The sequence below is a fragment of the Chelmon rostratus genome, chromosome 18, assembly GCF_017976325.1.
Source record: "Chelmon rostratus isolate fCheRos1 chromosome 18, fCheRos1.pri, whole genome shotgun sequence".
NCBI lineage: Eukaryota > Metazoa > Chordata > Actinopteri > Chaetodontiformes > Chaetodontidae > Chelmon > Chelmon rostratus.
This window is the reverse complement of record NC_055675.1, coordinates 19,570,755-19,587,925: the sequence shown is the minus strand read 5'-3', so window position 1 is coordinate 19,587,925 and position 17,171 is coordinate 19,570,755. Positions and strand designations below refer to the sequence as shown.

Here is a 17,171-nt window from a genome sequence, read left to right as displayed (position 1 = left end):
CTCAGTTTTTGAATTTTTTGCTCATTCAAGCCCTCAAGTCTATTCTGGATGTAAACTGGATCTGAGAAGTGAAAACAAAACACTGGCAAGAAAAACTGACTGATGAAGAGCAGGTTATTGTGAGTTTCCATTTGTATGGTTGTCCAACACATTTAAACTCTTGCACTACAAATGTATTATTTGAATTAGCTCTCTGTTGTGTGCTCCATCACTGTCGAGTGCCAGGTCCAGTTAAACCATGGACCTGCTGCAGTGTTCTGCCTGGCCGCCATCTGTGTGACAGACGGTGAGTTTTGGCTGCAGTGTGTCTCAAAAGAGGCACTTAGTGTCGCTCAAATGAGTCACTTAGCGTTTGGCACAAACCTCCTGGATCCGTCTCAAGGCCTCGTCCAGTTGCTCTGAGTGGACGCTCTAACCACTGACCACAGTGGACTTCCCACTGGGTCAGCATGTTAATCTTCGGAGTCAGTTGTAATTTTGTACCTCTCCCTTGGACCAATGTTTTTTAAGTGCAAATTATTTTTTAGGCAACATGACTTAACATCCTTATGGTTTCATGGTAAGTGTGTGTGTGTGTATGTTTCTGTTGTTAAGTTTTTTCCAGAACTATTTGCATTGGGAATAACAATAAATGAGAAAAACAGTAGCAACATGGCAGATATCACACACAACAACAAGGTTTGTCAGTTTTCTTGAAACTCAGAGCTTTATTTCATTCCAGCAGTAAGTCCAAATGATGCAAGTTTATCACATGGTGATAACGGTGAGAGAGGGTTTGATACTTTGTTCTCTCGCTGGTCCAACTACTGTCAATCACACTTGGCCTGGCTGTCAATCACAATAAACCACACCCATAGTGCCTTGGCAACCACTGTGGTGTTTTAACGGTTTGCAACAAAACTCAATTAAGTAGCAACAGAAAGATAATGATAGCAGCTACAACGTTTAACTCAATTAACACAGTCAAACATTAGTATTAAGTAGTGTCTGTCTGTAGTCTTACTCTTTTTTTAACATTTGTTCATTCATAGAATTAAAAGCCTGACATTTGTCTGATAAATAAATTTTACACTGACACCTCTGACATGGCCATTGAGGAATTCAATGTTAAAAAAAAACAAACCTCTTTTAAACAAATCTACAAAATATAAAATAGCATATTTCTGTATCTTTCTGGCTATAGCCAGTCACTGCATGTTGGCATTTGGATCATTTCCATCGGTTTGTTTCGCTACATTTAGTGCAAGACCTTCAATTTCCCCAAATCCAAAACAGCTTTTTTTCAGAAACTGTATAGAGCACACAAAAAAAGACAAATAAATAAAGACATAAATAGATAATGCTGTCTCATAAACAAGCTGTCAAAACAGTTTCATGAGCAAACCCTCCCTGGTGGGACAACTTGGTGAATAAGAGCATACTCTGTGGGGCTTTTACCTTGGAATGATGACTTCCTTTATGCATGTACATGTGAGCAGTTCAAAGTCTGTGATATGTCTGCGGGCTAAATGTACGTTCATATGTTTCATCATATGCAATATGTTCAAAATACTGTATAAGTGCAGGCTTTTTTCCTAAAGTCCTTAGGAACCATTTATAATCTCACCTTGTGAAATTTACAGCTCAAATATCCTAAAACTCCAAAACTCCAAATCCAAAAACAATGTGTGGCTTCATTTATAAACTCTGCATGAACCCTGATGCAAGTCTGTGTGGTCACCATCAAAGTGCACAGTGAGAGAAAGTGACGTGCCTCTTAAGACAGACTGATAGCACTGATGGCTCCAGGCTGTCAGTGCTGGATCCATGTAATTTCATTGCTATTCACCTTAAACCTTTCACAGACTAGCAGGCTAAACTAGCCCTGCAGGGTAACTGTCCCCTCTGGTAACAGGTTAGAATAAGACAAGTAGGCCAGGTCTGGCTGCTGGGCCCTGGTCCAGACAGGTCTGGGTTAAGTGTCCTTTGCTAGTAAGAGTTTGGGAAGATAGGCTGTGCAACAAAGTCGTCATGGATATGGACAGCTGCAGACGGGGGGGGGGGATAGGATGGTGAAGGTGATGAAAAGAGGAGGAAGAGTTCAGAACTCCTCCTGGTCTCCCTGTGCCCCTTCACCAATCTCTTCATCCTCTGGTGGTGCAAATCCGTCCTGCAAAAGACGACTGAGGTCAGTGTATGGCAGGATAAGCAGTTTGGTTTAGTGGATTTTGATTTTAACTTTCCCTCCTTCTGGAGTTTGTATATGTCCAAGTTGCTCTTGAAAAAGCATTTCTAGACAGATCACAACCTGGACAGTGAATCTTCACAGAAAATTAAATTAATATTTGTTCCACAGCACTTCAAACTACGGTGTTGTGTGTGATTTAAGAGCTGAATCTAAACCTCAGACAGTCTGGACTAACAACAAATCAATCGCTATGTTTACATGTATTTGAATAACCGAGCTACACACAGCTTTCTGCAGCAACCTTATCTTTTAAAAGTAATGTAAAAGAAATGAACCAGGTTTTAGTTATCTTGGGAAGGGAATTTGAGAAACCTGATTTCCCCTGAAGAAAGCAGATTTCTTTGCCATGCATGCCCATGGCTGAGTTTCTAATTGTCATTTGACATGTGCATGATAAAGACTTCAGTCAGGGAAAGTGTAAGGATACATCATTACATTCAGAAGATTTAGCCTTTTATTTCTAAAAAAAACTATTAACATTTATTGAAAATAAATGACACTCACTTGTTTGTGGCTATGTGCAAAATTCAGACACATTCACAATGCAAATAAGTATGATATAATTCTAAAGTCAGGTCACAGGTACAGGAGTAGTCTAATAACTGACCTTCTGCATACAGTAAACAGGTAACCACGATGCACATAAGCACCTGTTACCTACGGGACCCCACGTCTCTGAGTAACCTGGTGTTTTGTGTATATCCAATGTATTTTCCAACATACACTAGTGAGTCAATGACTGAGCCAACTGTAAAGTTGGCATACACACACTCATACACATATCTGATCTGTGCTCCTATTATTGCATATAAGTAAAACCCAGAAATATTTTCCATCTGCATGCATGAGCTCCATGTGTGATATGTCTGTGTTTACCTCTGTAGCATACAGTTTATCCATGATTTTGCCAAGGACTTCGTTGTTCTCATTTTCATGTTCCTGGCAAATAAGCTCAATGTCTCTCAGCTTTCCAAAGTAGAAGTCTCTCTCCTTCTCCAGTCCCTCTACAGTCAGCTTCATATCCAGCAGCTGTGAGCAAAGACAGTCATAAAGACAATTCATATGCCTACTAAAGAAATTAGGCACAAGGTTGTATGAATAAATGTGAGCATGCATCAAAACAGCACAGCAAAGTTTTTAGGGCAAACAACAGCAGGTTAAAAATAACAAAGCAGGTTAAAACCTAAACCAGCCGCAGTCTGATCTGTCAACTTCATCTCAGTAAGTTATGGAATATATGTTGTATTACAGAATCAAATAAAGCTACCTAATTTATGTTATTAATAGACTTTAAAATTATCAACAACCTGTAACAATGTGAGAATAAACCGAGTCAATCCAAAAATCCCTGCAACCTGTTTCATCATGGTACAGGCCGGGCACAGTGACCTTGTGTTATTTTATTATGAGAGAGCACTGCTGGGCCACCAGCACCCATTTGGTATTCTCAGCATGATGATGCTTGTGCCAAGAAGGGTTCTCAAAGTGAAACAATTTTGCAATTTTGGGGAACTTCCAAACTACCAACACCTTCAAGGACATTGAGAGCTACCATTAATCACGGAAATGTGTGAGACCTAAGGAGGTAAATGCTGGAGTGTCAAGGCAGGAAACTACAGGGCGTTCAGTTCATGACTGAACAGATCACAGCGGTTGTACCTGCTGGTTGAGCTCTATGAGCTCTGCATCTCCTCCATTGCGGGCTGATGCTACGTTGATCTGCCTCTGGGGGGTGGGAACAGTCTTCGGTACTGTGGGAGATGTTCTCATGGGGCCTGTTAGAGAGAAACACACACAGAGACACACGTTTATATATCTGCATTTGCTTGGATGGACGTGTTTGGTTTGTGTTGTTTTCAGTCAGCTGACCATGGTCTGTGTGAGACAACAGATTTGCTCCATTTACACAATGCAGCTGTGTACAGTGGGATTGTAATAGCTCATGTTTTACTACCATTGTACACATGTGTGCAAAAGTGATCCAAAGCATCTTTTCATGCTTTAAGTCTTTCAATTTTTTATTCATGGGTATAAATGCATGCTTATATAATAGGCGTGTGGGTACTGTCAAACACTTTGTGCACAGAAGTACTGTGGCTGAACTGATGCAGTATGGAGACGGATGAATTGCTGTTGCTCTAGTGATGCCGATCTGCAGTCGGTGTAGAAAAACATCCTTAATTCTCTTACTCTAAGATAAACTGACCTGTAGCTTTAAAAATCCTAGGACTGGCTAAAATGTTCTCAATTTGCCAAAGTTCTCTCAGCCTCAAGCCCTTCCAAATTGCAAATGTTTTTCGGGAATTTAGACGTACAAAAGAAAACATACACACACATGCACAAACACAAACAGATTCATCCTTAACAGTAAGTCTTTGCAGCATGCTTTAATTTTATTATCTCAAAGCAGTGATTTTGCAGGTTTTAGCCCCAAAACACACATGTATGCTTCACATCACTGCAAGAAATGTTTGAGTAGTGTCCTGTTTAGATTTGTGTTGCCTCTCACCACAGTTTATATACTGTGTATTAAACTATAAAAAATGTGATTATGCTTGTTCAACATTTTGTAGCTGCGCACAACAACAGATATATAATCAGAGCTCCTAATACCACCCACTGTCATGTCTCGTCAGATCTGTTAAGTGTTTTTGTTCACGAGCGTCATGTCTTGTCTTACACTTCCTGTTTTATTGTGAAACCTAACTCTCCTCTCGTTTCAGGCCCCTTGACTTCCCGGTGTGTTTCCCGCCTGTCTGATTGTCTACCCCGCCCTAATTGTCTCCACCTGTTCATTGTTACCTTGTGTATATATAGTCCGCGTCTCCCTTTGTCCTGTGCCAGATTGTCCTTGCCATTTGAGCCCTTTTTGAGTTTTGAAATTGACCTTCTAAATTATCCTTAGCGTCTTTTGTTTGTACTTTGTTGCCATACGTTGTATGTGCTGTTGTTATTTATCCTGAGCGCCTTTTGTTAATAAATTACTTCTTTATTTTGTAACTTCGCTGATTGTGTCTGAGTCTTGCATTTGAGTCCTGAAACCTCGCGCCTCCGGGTCCTGTCACCCACAACCTGCAATAACAGACCAATCTAAGTAACTCACAGTTTGAAGGTAAGACGCTCTGCAAGCACTGATAAGCACACACACACAAGCCTGATGAAGGAGATGTTACCTGATCGAGAGGGTCTTTTAGGTTTGTGGAGAATGGGTTCACCTGGGTTAGAGGTGGGGATGTGTTTGCATGAAGAGGTGAGAGTAATGAAATGAAGCTTTGGAGTTCACACACAGCTGATTATGTCTGACACACCAAAGTGTGTGTGCGTGTACGTGCGTGTATTGTACCTGTGTTGGGTGGAGGTGGTGTTCCTTCCTGGCCCTGCCGTGTCAGTACAGGGTCGTATTCTTTCCCATCATAGTTGGCATCAAAAAACTTTTTAAACCACTGAAGGAACTCAAAGTTGTCCTGGAACTTCCTCTTCACCAGCCTCTCCACAGGGATGATCTGAGATGCAGGAGACAGAGAGAGAGGAGGACAGAGATATAAAGCGTTGAGGAAGGATTTTGTGGAACTGCTGTGGTCTATATATGTTATTTAAACAGCAGCAGATATTACATCTAAAAGAAAATCTAATTCTTGAAATCCTTGAAAAACCACTGCAGTGGGTGCAGAGGAACACGCTTATGGAGGCTAAGGATCACTGCATGAAATTACAAAATACAGTAACAGAATTTGGGGATAACATGATAATTACAAACTATTATTTTGGGGCATCCCAGTGGCCATCTTTAAGATGCTGACCATGTAATCACAACATCCCCTGCTTAAGTCCGGCCTCCTCTCACTCCCCTTATTTCTGTCACTTCTTCGTTGACTCCAATCAAAATAAAGGCAGAAATACTTAACGAAACAATTAAAATAAGAAACTATCCGCAGTTTAATTTCCATTAAAAACAATAGAATTTATTTTGGAACTCCTCAGCTATGCAGCACATGCTGCTAGAGGTGTCTGACGACAGAACTGCAGCATGAAGAAGGATCACTAATGATGAAAGGATCAAGTGATGAAAGGAGTGTCATAGAGCATTTTCCCCACATACATTTATTGGTATCACAGTAATGGGACTACCTGGCGAGAGTAATTTGAGTCTTGCTGGTGCTTCTTAAAGATTCCTTTCCTTTCCTATACTTACATAATCCAGGGATAAGATTTGTTTAATCAAATCTAGTCAGAATGTGTGTGTGTGTCTGTGTGTGTGTGTCTGTGTGAGTGTGTGTTCTCACCTTGTCCACATTCATTCTCTTGAATGCAGCCTGTAAGACCTTGAAATTGTGGATGTATTCATGTTCCAACTTAGCACCGAACTTCACTTTCTTCAACAATATGCACCCTGGAAACAGCATGTCCATGTACTGACAGTAAGCAGCACCTAGGGAAAAGAATCACACAAATATTCACTTTTAGACGTTAATAAGCATTGTGAATGTAATTACTAATTAAAGCTTGGCATAAAAAAAGTGTGTGTTCACCTGAACCCAGCTGCTCGATCTTTGTGTAGGTGAGCTGTAGAGAGTCGTTAACCCATGCCAACATGTCATGGCGACTCAGGTTCTCTATGGTCATAGAGGTGGAGTAGACATTCACCGCCATCCTCCTGCCACACAAAAACACACAGACACACAAGCACATGCACTCAGATATTACATGCAACAGCTGAATGATTGATTTCTGAAGGCTGATAAATACTTTTAGCTTACAGTTGTGAACAGTCATATATAAGGTATATGTTTGATTAACGTACATATGCAACTATATTTGTAAATTCCAGATAAAAGAAAGGATAAAAACAATGTACAGCCATACTTAACTATACATAAACAAGAACATGTGTGTATATTGCTTGCATTGTTCTTAAATATGAGATACAGTCAAAATAGTCAAAACAAAATTCTTTCCAATCTGTTATTTGATTACTCTTTTCTTGTTTTTCAGGTAAGAGTGTCCATGGCACATTTGTGTAGCCTGAATGTCTCTTCAAGTTATAGCCTTGCATCTCTTGCATTGCTTTATGTTAAGTTGTGTCAGGCTGTGATGGGATGAGTGGAGCTGGATGACTTCTGTCTCAGTCCACACTAAATGTCTCTTACTGAACAGAATGACTGCATTTGAGGAAAAGCAAGGTTTTAGTGATGCATTGTATAATTAATAAAGCTGTGGTGAACATATGACAAAAATAATTTCAACTGAAAAATATTTTAAGATATAACAGCAACAAAGTTGAAAGAAAATGAAAGAAAATTACAGAATTATTATAGAATCATGTGAACCTCTTATCTATTGTAATACTCACTGCATTGGTACAATAAGAGAAGAGTCATATACTGCATTTTATGTTATGGTTGGGTATTTAATGCCATTTTACTTTTGTATTATTTTTAAATTGTCTGCTTTTATTTGCCTCATTGCAGACCTTAAATGTTTTAACCCTACTTCAACCATGAAAAGCACTCTAAAAATAAAGTTTAATATCAATATTAAAGATACTTGAGTATTTATACTAATGCTGCTACTGAATAAGGCATCTTATCCAAAAAAGTTAATATGTGAGATTTGGTGCTTAACTGCTTTATGTCAAGGCAAAAAATAAAAAACAAACGTTCACACACTCACCTGCGATGGGTGTGTGTTGGGTGTGAACTGTTCAAATCAGGTTGTGGTGGACCACCTTAAAGAAAGACCTGGAGACAGAACGATAGTTACGCATGTAACTACGGTTCTATGAATCCTGGATGACCGCCAGAGGCGGTGCTTTAAGCACTGAATGACTCCGTCTCGCGCATGCGCAGGTCGAGAAGTAATACCAACAAAGTCACCTGTGAGCGACCCCCTGATGACCTCGGACAGGCTATAACTTCTGGTGTCGCCAGGGGATCTGTTCCTGCAGAATCTTCTCGCGAAGCCACAAGGATTCTGAGTGACTGAACGCTCTGGCGGTCATCCAGGATTCATAGAACCGTAGTTACATGCGTAACTATCGTTCTATTTCATCCTTCCTGACCGCCAGAGGCGGTGCTTTAAGCACTGGATGACCAATACCAACAAAGTCACGAGGAATCCGAAATACAGACCTTATTGACTGGAAGCAGAAGAACTTGGTAGGAGGACCACACCCAGTGGGTGAGGAGAGGCAATGTTTACTCGATAGAACCTTGCAAAAGTGCTCGGCGATGCCCACGAGGCTGCTGGACATATTGCCTCCAGAGGCACTCCTCTCAGTGCAGCCCATGATGTGGAGACGCTCCTCACAGAGTGGCAACTCACGCCAGATGGCAGGGGATGACCACCCGTCTTATATGCGTGACAAATGGCTTCCACGATCCAGTGAGCCAGACGCTGTTTGGAGAGAGGGCAACCTTTTCTTGGACCGCCGAAGCACACGAAAAGCTGGTCCGACTGGCGTATACCCACAGTATTGTCCACATAGGCCCTCAGAGCACGCACAGGACACAACAGCACCGACTTCCCATCCCCTTCCCCTACTGGCGGGTCAAACCGAGCCAGCTGGATAGGCTGATTAAGGTGCGAGTTTGACAAAACCTTAGGCAAGAATGCAGGATTCGCCATAAGGTGACCCCTGAACCGTCTGAGTTCCACCGTAGGCAAGAACTGCTGATTGACAGAGCATGAAGCTCGCTAACACGTTTTGCCGAGGTGATAGCGAGTAGGAAGGCAGTCTTCACTGACAACCACCGTAGGGCTGCCTGTGCCTGGGGCTCAAAGGGTGGCGAGCACAGAGCATCCAGCACCAGAGGCAGGTCCCATGCTGGAGCTCTCGGCAGTCGTGGGGGACGTAGTCTCAGAGCCCCCTTCAAGAAGAGGGCCACCAACCTGTGACATCCCACCGTGTTGTTATTGACTAAACATGCCGGGATGAAATGGCGGCTACGTACACCTTCAGGGTAGAGGGTGACCGACCGCTATCCAGGAGGGACTGCAAAAACTCCAAAATAATAGGCACAGAGCAGTGCACAAGGTCCTCATGCCTTCCTAAACACCACCCAGAGAACAGCCGCCGCCTGTTCTCATACTGTGCCCGGGTAGACGGTGCTCTGGCGTTCAGGACAGTATTGCGGATGGTGCCTATACACTCATTCAGCAGTGGATCAGACCCTGCAGAGGCCAGACCCACAGCTGAAGACGGCGAGGGTTGGGATGCCACACCCAGCCCCCCAGGTGAGACAGGAGGTCCTTCCTGTCGGGGAGGCGCCATGGTGAGCCGTGACAGAGCCTGTAAAGGAGAGGAAACCACGTCCGCCCCGGCCAGAAGGGGGCCACCAGCAGCAGTCTGCGGCCCCGCTGAAGAACCCTCTGCAGCGTTGCCATAATCAGAGGGAATCAGAGGGTTGCGGCAGCTGTCAACTTGCCCAGGAGGCGTAGATACTGCACGTAGGGCAACCACTTGCCCTGCCGGAAGAGGGGAAGGAGGCGGAGGATGTCGTCCACCCACCGAAGTGATGGGTAAGCCTTCATCCAGAGCCAGACCGAGGAAGGTTATACTTTGGGAAGGTGTCAGACAGCTCTTGCTGATGTTCACCCTGAGACCCAGCCAGGCCACGTGAGCCAGAAGAGCAGCCGTATCCCGCACCACTTGAGACTGGGAAGGTGCACACACCAGCCAGTCGTCTAGATAGGGAAGGATCTTTATGCCCCGTGATTGCAGGGGAGAGAGGGCTGCTGCCACACAGCGGGTGAACACCCATGGGGAGAGGGAGAGACCAAAGGGTAGCACTCTGAACTGAAAATGACGGCCTTGAAAGGCAAACCGGAGGAATTGCCTGTCGTGAGGTATGATGGGAACATGAAAATAGGCATCCTTCAGGTCGATGGAAGTAAACCACTCCCCTCTGGCAACCACATGCATAACCTCTGCAATGGTGAGCATGTGAAATGGCATGACCTTCAGGAATCTGTTGAGGCCCCTGAGATCGAGGATGGGGCAAAATCCGCCATCTTTCTTCTCCACCAGAAAGTACGTCGAGTAGTATCCCCCGGGCTGTGACAGGGGATCTACTGGCTCGATGGCACCCTTGACCAGGAGGGCGGACAGCTCTTGGTGCAAGGCTAAGGCTTTTGCCGGGTCGCTTATGATGGTCATTCTGACCCGGCTGAAGGCAGGGGGCCAGCGTCTGAACTGCAGTTTGTACCCCTGGGCTAGGATGGACACCACCCAGGGGTCCGAGGTGTAAGCAGCCCAATAACTGAGCTGTTGCTGGGAAAAGCAGCCGACAACCGGCCCCGGAACTTCAGTTCCTGGCCCCCCGGCCTTTGGAGGCTCTGGGGGGGCGCCCGTTAACATCCAAGGCCGGAGGCTGACTAGAAGGCTGCCAAACAGGGGCCCGGACATCCTGAGCTGCCCGCCGAGCGGGCTGCTGCACTGACCGTTGCACCGCTCGCTGCACTGGCCGCTGAGGCCTCTGGTAGCTACCAGAGCCAGCCTGTGGCTGAGAGCGGCGCTGCACAACCGCTGAAGAACCTCTAGGTCGAGCGGGGGGGGGGGGGGGGGGCACACTCCTGTGGAGACCTGAGAGCTGCTGTCTGGTCTGTCTCCAGTGCCTCTAAAGCGGCCGACCCAAACAACTCTCCTGGCTCCACCGGGATGCTGCGAAGGGTCCTTCTGCATGCCTCTGAGAGGGGTGACTGAGCCAGCCAAACCTGCCGGCGAGCCTGGACCAGGGTGGACATCACACGCCCTAGCTCCCTGGTCATCAGGGCGAAGGCCTGCAGAGACGCATTACTAAAATTATGAGCTGATGTGTCCTGTGTAGTCTCTTGAAGGCAGGCTGAGAGGGCGAGCATGAGGTGAGACATTGAGTTCCCGATGCGGCCCATACGAGCCGCTGCATCATAGGCCTTAGAAAGTAAATCATCAGTGATGCAACACTGGGGTGAAGGACACCTCACATTCGGCCTCAAGGCCTCATCAGGATCCCATAATCCCCAAACTCAGTGGCTGAAACTGCCGTTGAGAGGATGTCATCCTCTGGACCAGACAAGGTCAAGGTCATGAAGCTGCAATTCATGAAGGGGTCCTCTGACAGCCCCTCCTTCAGGTGCTCGAGGCCAAGACATGAGGGGCAAAGGTCATGTTCGTCCTCAGGCTGCAGAGGCGCCATACAGGCGGTAAAGGAGTGAGAATTCATTGTAATAGGTACGATCAAGTTGCAATTGCTAACTCTAAATCAAAAGAGATGCTACAAAGTAAGAGGTCCTTGCCAAAACAATCACATTAGCTCGAGCGAAAGCACTGCTGCTAACCGTAATGAGACCGAAGAAAAAAACACACCTATGCTGGGAGAGGGAGCGAAACCACAGCCGTCACCAACAGGTCGCTCCTGCAAGATTACTAGCCAAAACAGGTACAAACAAAGTTGCCACCAAATAATAAAGTTAGCTTAGCGGACACACTGCGGCTAACTGTAAAGATAACAGAGCACAACTACGCCGGGAGAGGGAGCGAAAACACAACCGTCACCAACAAGTCGTCACTGTAAGCTACTAAACAAAACGGGTGCAACCAAGTTGCTGCCAAATAATAAAGTTAGCTTAAGCGGATACACTGCGGTTAACTGTAAAGATAACAGAGCACAACTACGCCGGGAGAGGGAGCGAAAACACTACCGTCACCAACAAGTCGTCACTGTAAGCTACTAAACAAAACGGGTGCAACCAAGTTGCTGCCAAATAATAAAGTTAGTTTAAGTGGACACACTGCGGCTAACTGAAAAGATAACGGAGCATAACTAAGCCGGGAGAGGGAGCGAAAACACTGCCGTCACCAACAAGTCGTAACTGTAAAGCTACTAAATAAAACAGGTGCAACCAAAGTTGCTACAAAATAATAAAGTTAGCTTAAGCGGACACACTGCGGCTAACTGTAAGGGTAACAGAGCACAACTAAGCCGGGGGAGGGAACGAAAACACTGCCGTCACCAACAAAGCACAATATGTGTCTGATTAGTGGTACTTTACCAGTCGGATCCAACCGTGTGATGCAGGATAATCCGAAGGAAGGAGCACCTCACTGCCCGGGGCGATGCCGGTGAAACCGCACACACCGCCTCCCGGAGGGACAGCTTGCCGCAGCCCTTAGAGGGCGAGCACCTCGCAGCTCCGACCAGCAATGAGCGGTCACAAGGCTACCGGCAGCAAGCTGCACAGACTTACTTCCAGCTGCTGTACGTAACGGTGATAACTAGCCCCAAGCTAATGCTATGACCGTAGTACACCTGCGAAGCGAGAAGAAAAAAGGAACAGATCCTCTGGCGACACCGGAAGTTATAGCCTGTCCGAGGTCGTCAGGGGGTCACTCACGGGTGACTTTGTTGGTATTACTTCTCGACCTGCGCATGCGCGAGACGGAGTCATTCAGTGCTTAAAGCACCGCCTCTGGCGGTCAGGAAGGATGAAATAGAAACCAGTATTGTGTGGGCTATTAGTCCAGGTACTGTGAAGATAATGTTACATCAAAGTTACTTTACTGGCAACTCTAAAACTCTGAATATTCCTCAGAGGTAACTTATGCTTGTCTTTGTTTATCCCCTTTAAATATAACTTCCTCTGTACCTGTGTTTCTGTTGAATCCTCAGAATGGTTTGGTGTCCGGCTCCAGATCATCTCCACAGGGTTACAAGGAGAGACTCCATAGATAAACCAGCATTCAGTCACTAGTTCACCTGCTAGGCCACTAATCTCTGCTCAGTTAATCCTTTTAGCCAAGGTCCAACATGATGTAACCCGTCATCGATTACAAAGGCAACTGAGATCACCAGCAGCATCCAGCAAGCAGAAAAACCAACACAGTTCTGATTCATCATGCTGACAGCTTGAGACAAGGAACAATCCAACAATAACAAAGCATTTTCTGTGAACTGACTGCCTCCAAAATAAACACCATACAGGATGTTGTGCAGAACAATCACTTCCTGACTGCAGGCCTTCACAGAGGTAACAGAGTCCACCAGGCAAATGCTGCTAATTTGGTTGTAGTTGTGGCTGGTGAAACTACCAATTATGCCAGTCTTTTGGTGGGTGAATACAGAAAACCTAATTTGTAAGTTAGAAAGTCAGTAAAGGCTTTATTTTATTTTACTACTCAACTGTCTGGTCCACTTCTGAACCAAACTGCGCACATTAGTACAAACAACTATCTGTCCAAGGCCTCTGTAGATATTTGACAAAAATTCCATTAGTAGCAATAACTAGCGAAGCAAACTAGCAAACTAGCAAGCAAAAATGACAAATGTAAGTTCTAGCCACTAAAATGTGATTCTTATGTGTTGAACAAAAACAAGATGTTAAAGACATCAAGACTCTGGGAACATGTGAAGACCATTTTCAAACAATAAATAGATATACTGATAAAGAGGTATTTGACAAGTTAACTGCTGATGAAAATAATCATTAGTTACAGCCCTAGTTCGAAGAACAATGCTTTCCAGACAAACAACACGTGCTTGGCTTTGTTTAAATTGTTAAAGAAACGTGTACAGTTGACTCATAGTTGTCTATTATAATACATTTATTAATTCCACAGACCAAGAGGATAGTGTCAGTGATTTATAAGATGCATGATTACAATTGAATGTGACAGTGTAACTATAGTGCTGGACTTTCCCAACTGACGGACACTATTTGCAGAACATTATCCAGATCTTCAATACATCACAATACTTGTTTTTTGCATCTGACCCCTTATTATAGTACAAGTCTGTAGTAATAATAAACGCTAATTATTGCAATTTCCTCCTGTTCCCACTATCAAATTAAGGCACACAAATGAATATAAAAATCTGTCTTGAAATTGTCACTGCTGATTACCTTAATGGATTGAGGTGTATTTTAAGGAATCTTAACAATAACACTCTCGATTTATGGTTTTTACTTTGTTTAAATACTTTTGGACACTAATCACTTCTTTTACATCTCAACTAGACATTGTTTATTCCCTTCTATAGTATGTGACAGTTGTTTTAGACTGCTTATTTTACTGTAACTAGAGCTGAAATAACGAGTTAAGTGACAGAAAATGTATTGGCAACTATTTTGATGATGAAATCAATTAACTGCTATTGCATAAGTGTTTTTTTAAGCAAACATGCCATTCTACAGTTCCAGCTAGATTTTTATATACTTTGTTTATACATGTATATGCATTTTTTGCCTATTGGTTTTAATATATTCTCATTTAAATATTTGAATATCTGTTTATACATTTGCTGTGTGTGTAGCGTAGAGGTGGCTGCAACTGCAATTCATTGTGCAATCCTGTATTGTATAATGACAATAAAGCTAAACCTTGAACCTTATTAACACTGTACTACTGCCACATCAGCTATACTAACAGCTTTAAAGGATAACTTTCGTTTTTACAACCTGGACTTTATTTGTAGCATTTAATACGACCATTTAGACGCCCAGACAACTTTGGTGGCATTTGGAGTCGTTTTGAAGAAATTAGCCCCAGAAGAGCGGCGTATATCCGTATAATGCGAGTAATTGAGGCACCCGTGCGTAGCCTCTATAAACGCATAATCTGCGGCGAAACTCGTTCATATTCCAATATTTTGTTATGATATGCTGGTGCTATTCCCCTCTGAGCCCGTGGTGGCATGTTATCAACATCCAGTGTCTCTAAACAACTACTTCTGACGTGGATGACGTCATTTTCGAGCGCCGCGCGCTGCGAGCAGCCAGCCACAACACGGCTAACTCTGCGGCGGTCGGCTAGTTTAGCTGTAGTTTGCGACTGTTATTTTTCACAAAATGGATGAATATTTTTCCGACTCTGAGGTGGTGGACGATGATTTTGTTTACGATGGACGTCCTCACCATTTTGAGCCACAGTACACGGACGAGGAGCTCGTTGAAAGGAGGACGCGGAGGCAGAGAGAGGAACAGCTGGCCAAACAACAACAAACGGCTGCGCGTCCACGAGTAGACGGTAACTGGTGGTGGACAATGTTAATCGATGACAACAGATGAGGATATGTTCATCGATGACAACAGAGGAGGATGTGTCAATAAACGTCTGTATCACAACACTGGAGGATTTCTGCGCAATGATAAACCGGGCTGTGGTGGAGACGTTTCTTGTAATTTCTAGACCTTTCTTAAAGTATACATAGATGTTTGACACATTAACTGAAAAATGTCTGAAATTAGGCACATTTTTTTCATTTACCAATGTTATCGATCCCTAGGAAAGGTTTATATGGTCATAAACCGCTCTGTTATCCGTATGAACAGTTCATAGTTTATTATTTTTCTGAAGTTACACTAAATATTATCAAAAGGCAGCAGTTAGTAAACATGTTTATACTGATCCTAACACAGATTTACAAAATACGCATGAAGGAGAAATATCTTTATAATGACTGAATTAGTTATGCATATTTTTAAGTGAGCCTTCTTGACTTTATTGGTTATAAAGAATCTGAAAGAGTCTTTCCAAACCTGTTTTTACTTTCAAATAAAGACAGTTCGTTTACACGCTAATAAACTGCTTTGGATTGGCAGCTCTTGTGCATTAGAGAAAACAGGTACTATATCGTTATACTGCTCGTTTGAAAAGTATGTTAAGACTTATGTGTTTTACTGTGACTAAACTTTACAGCCTGGTGCCAGCCGGTTTAACGGGTCAGCCTGGACATTTCTGACAGTTGACGCTACGGTGCGGCGGGCACTGCTGCCACTGTGTGACTGTATTGTAACGCTGCTAGCTCCTAGCTAACTAGTTACACTGCTAACGTTGGTCGCGACTTGCTGTTGTTGTTGAATTCAAGGACTTTCCACACGGTTTTGTTTCACACCACGGACGTTACCGAACTAAAAATACATCCAAGTACGACTGAAAACGAGACTTTCTTTAGCCTGTCGTTACCCCCCTCTGAAGGCCTTTTCGATAATACACACGTACAGTTCCAATGACAGCACAACTGTCACCTACGGGATGACATAAGTATTTCTATGAGACGTAAATTAAACAAGCCGTTAAATAAACTGATTTCAACCGTAAAGAAGCAGATTTTAAGTTAAGTTAAGTTAATAATACTCACTGAAGTGCGACAGCGTCCCTCTCACAACCGTCCTGATATACCTAGAGCTGGGCTTTTCCGTTGCTATAACCCCGGCTGTTGCCTCAGCAAGCTGCGCGAGACCGCTACGCACATAAACCACTGGCTATGCGCATGCGCAAAAGAGTTGCAGGATTGTTTTATTAGTTTTAGTGAAACTGGTGTCCCGTGAGCAGCCATGATGGAGAAATGCTACGACGGCCGGACTGCGGCCCACGTTTGGTGATTAAAGGCTGCTGTGCTTCTCCCTCCTTCTCAGTTTCAGCTTCTCACCCACTTTCAATGAAAGTTCAAATAAAATTTAAAAAGATAAACATTCTAAATGTCAGCAGAGGTACAAAATGGGACGTTTTCACTCACTTTTTTTTCAGTAAAAGTACCTTTTTTCTTATATAAAACAGGCTACAACAGGGTGAAAATACTGTTACGACTAAAAGTCCTGCATAAAACTTCAAAAGTGTTCGCATCTAAATATACATTAGTTATGAAGAGTGACCAATTTCCAAAAAAATATATTATTTTAGTGATTATAATTATTGATGCATTGATTTTTCCATCAAATTAGTGTTGTAGATATATAGGTGGAGTTTATTTTAACTACTTTATGTACTCCCAGTTAGCTTCATCCATATTACATCATAATTCATTAGTTGATTTATATTTTGTATTAATAATCTTATGTGGCAAAGTAATTAGTAAGTAAAGCTAAATGTAGTGTGAGCACTGCAATATTTTCCTCTGAGATGTAGAAGTATTAAGAAGCATGAAATAAAAGTACCACAGTACTTCCAAGTTGTATTTTAAGTGAAGCA

At 43.5% G+C, this 17,171-nt stretch overlaps 1 protein-coding gene across 5 annotated transcripts; it reads right to left on the bottom strand.

Annotated features, from left to right (window-relative positions):
* Positions 1-689: 689 nt before the first annotated feature.
* On the bottom strand, positions 690-16,415 carry LOC121621705 (microtubule-associated protein RP/EB family member 3-like). 5 transcript variants are annotated; one of them, XM_041958276.1, is made up of 9 exons: positions 16,342-16,363; positions 12,851-13,043; positions 7,898-7,965; positions 6,757-6,881; positions 6,511-6,656; positions 5,571-5,730; positions 3,887-4,002; positions 3,104-3,256; positions 690-2,149 (listed from the first exon to the last, which is right to left on the bottom strand). In XM_041958276.1, exons 4-9 carry the CDS (start codon positions 6,875-6,877, stop codon positions 2,081-2,083), a joined length of 765 nt encoding a protein of 254 aa, XP_041814210.1. In that variant the 5' UTR covers positions 6,878-6,881; positions 7,898-7,965; positions 12,851-13,043; positions 16,342-16,363; the 3' UTR covers positions 690-2,080. The 5 variants fall into 5 exon arrangements, 4 of the variants coding, with proteins under 4 accessions (XP_041814210.1, XP_041814209.1, XP_041814212.1 ...); XM_041958275.1 differs by lacking the exon at positions 12,851-13,043 and having other exon boundaries at positions 16,342-16,415; XM_041958278.1 differs by lacking the exons at positions 12,851-13,043; positions 16,342-16,363 and adding an exon at positions 8,101-12,521.
* Positions 16,416-17,171: the final 756 nt, after the last annotated feature.

Bases quoted from the DNA above. Each gene is read 5' to 3' on its own strand.
- LOC121621705 (XM_041958275.1), bottom strand. From the start codon at position 6,877: ATGGCGGTGAATGTCTACTCCACCTCTATGACCATAGAGAACCTGAGT. The intron at 4,003-5,570 runs GTACAATACACG...TCTCTCTAACAG, and splicing joins ACCACCTCCACCCAACACAG to GCCCCATGAGAACATCTCCC. The intron at 3,257-3,886 runs GTACAACCGCTG...CTTTGCTCACAG, and splicing joins TCATAGAGCTCAACCAGCAG to CTGCTGGATATGAAGCTGAC.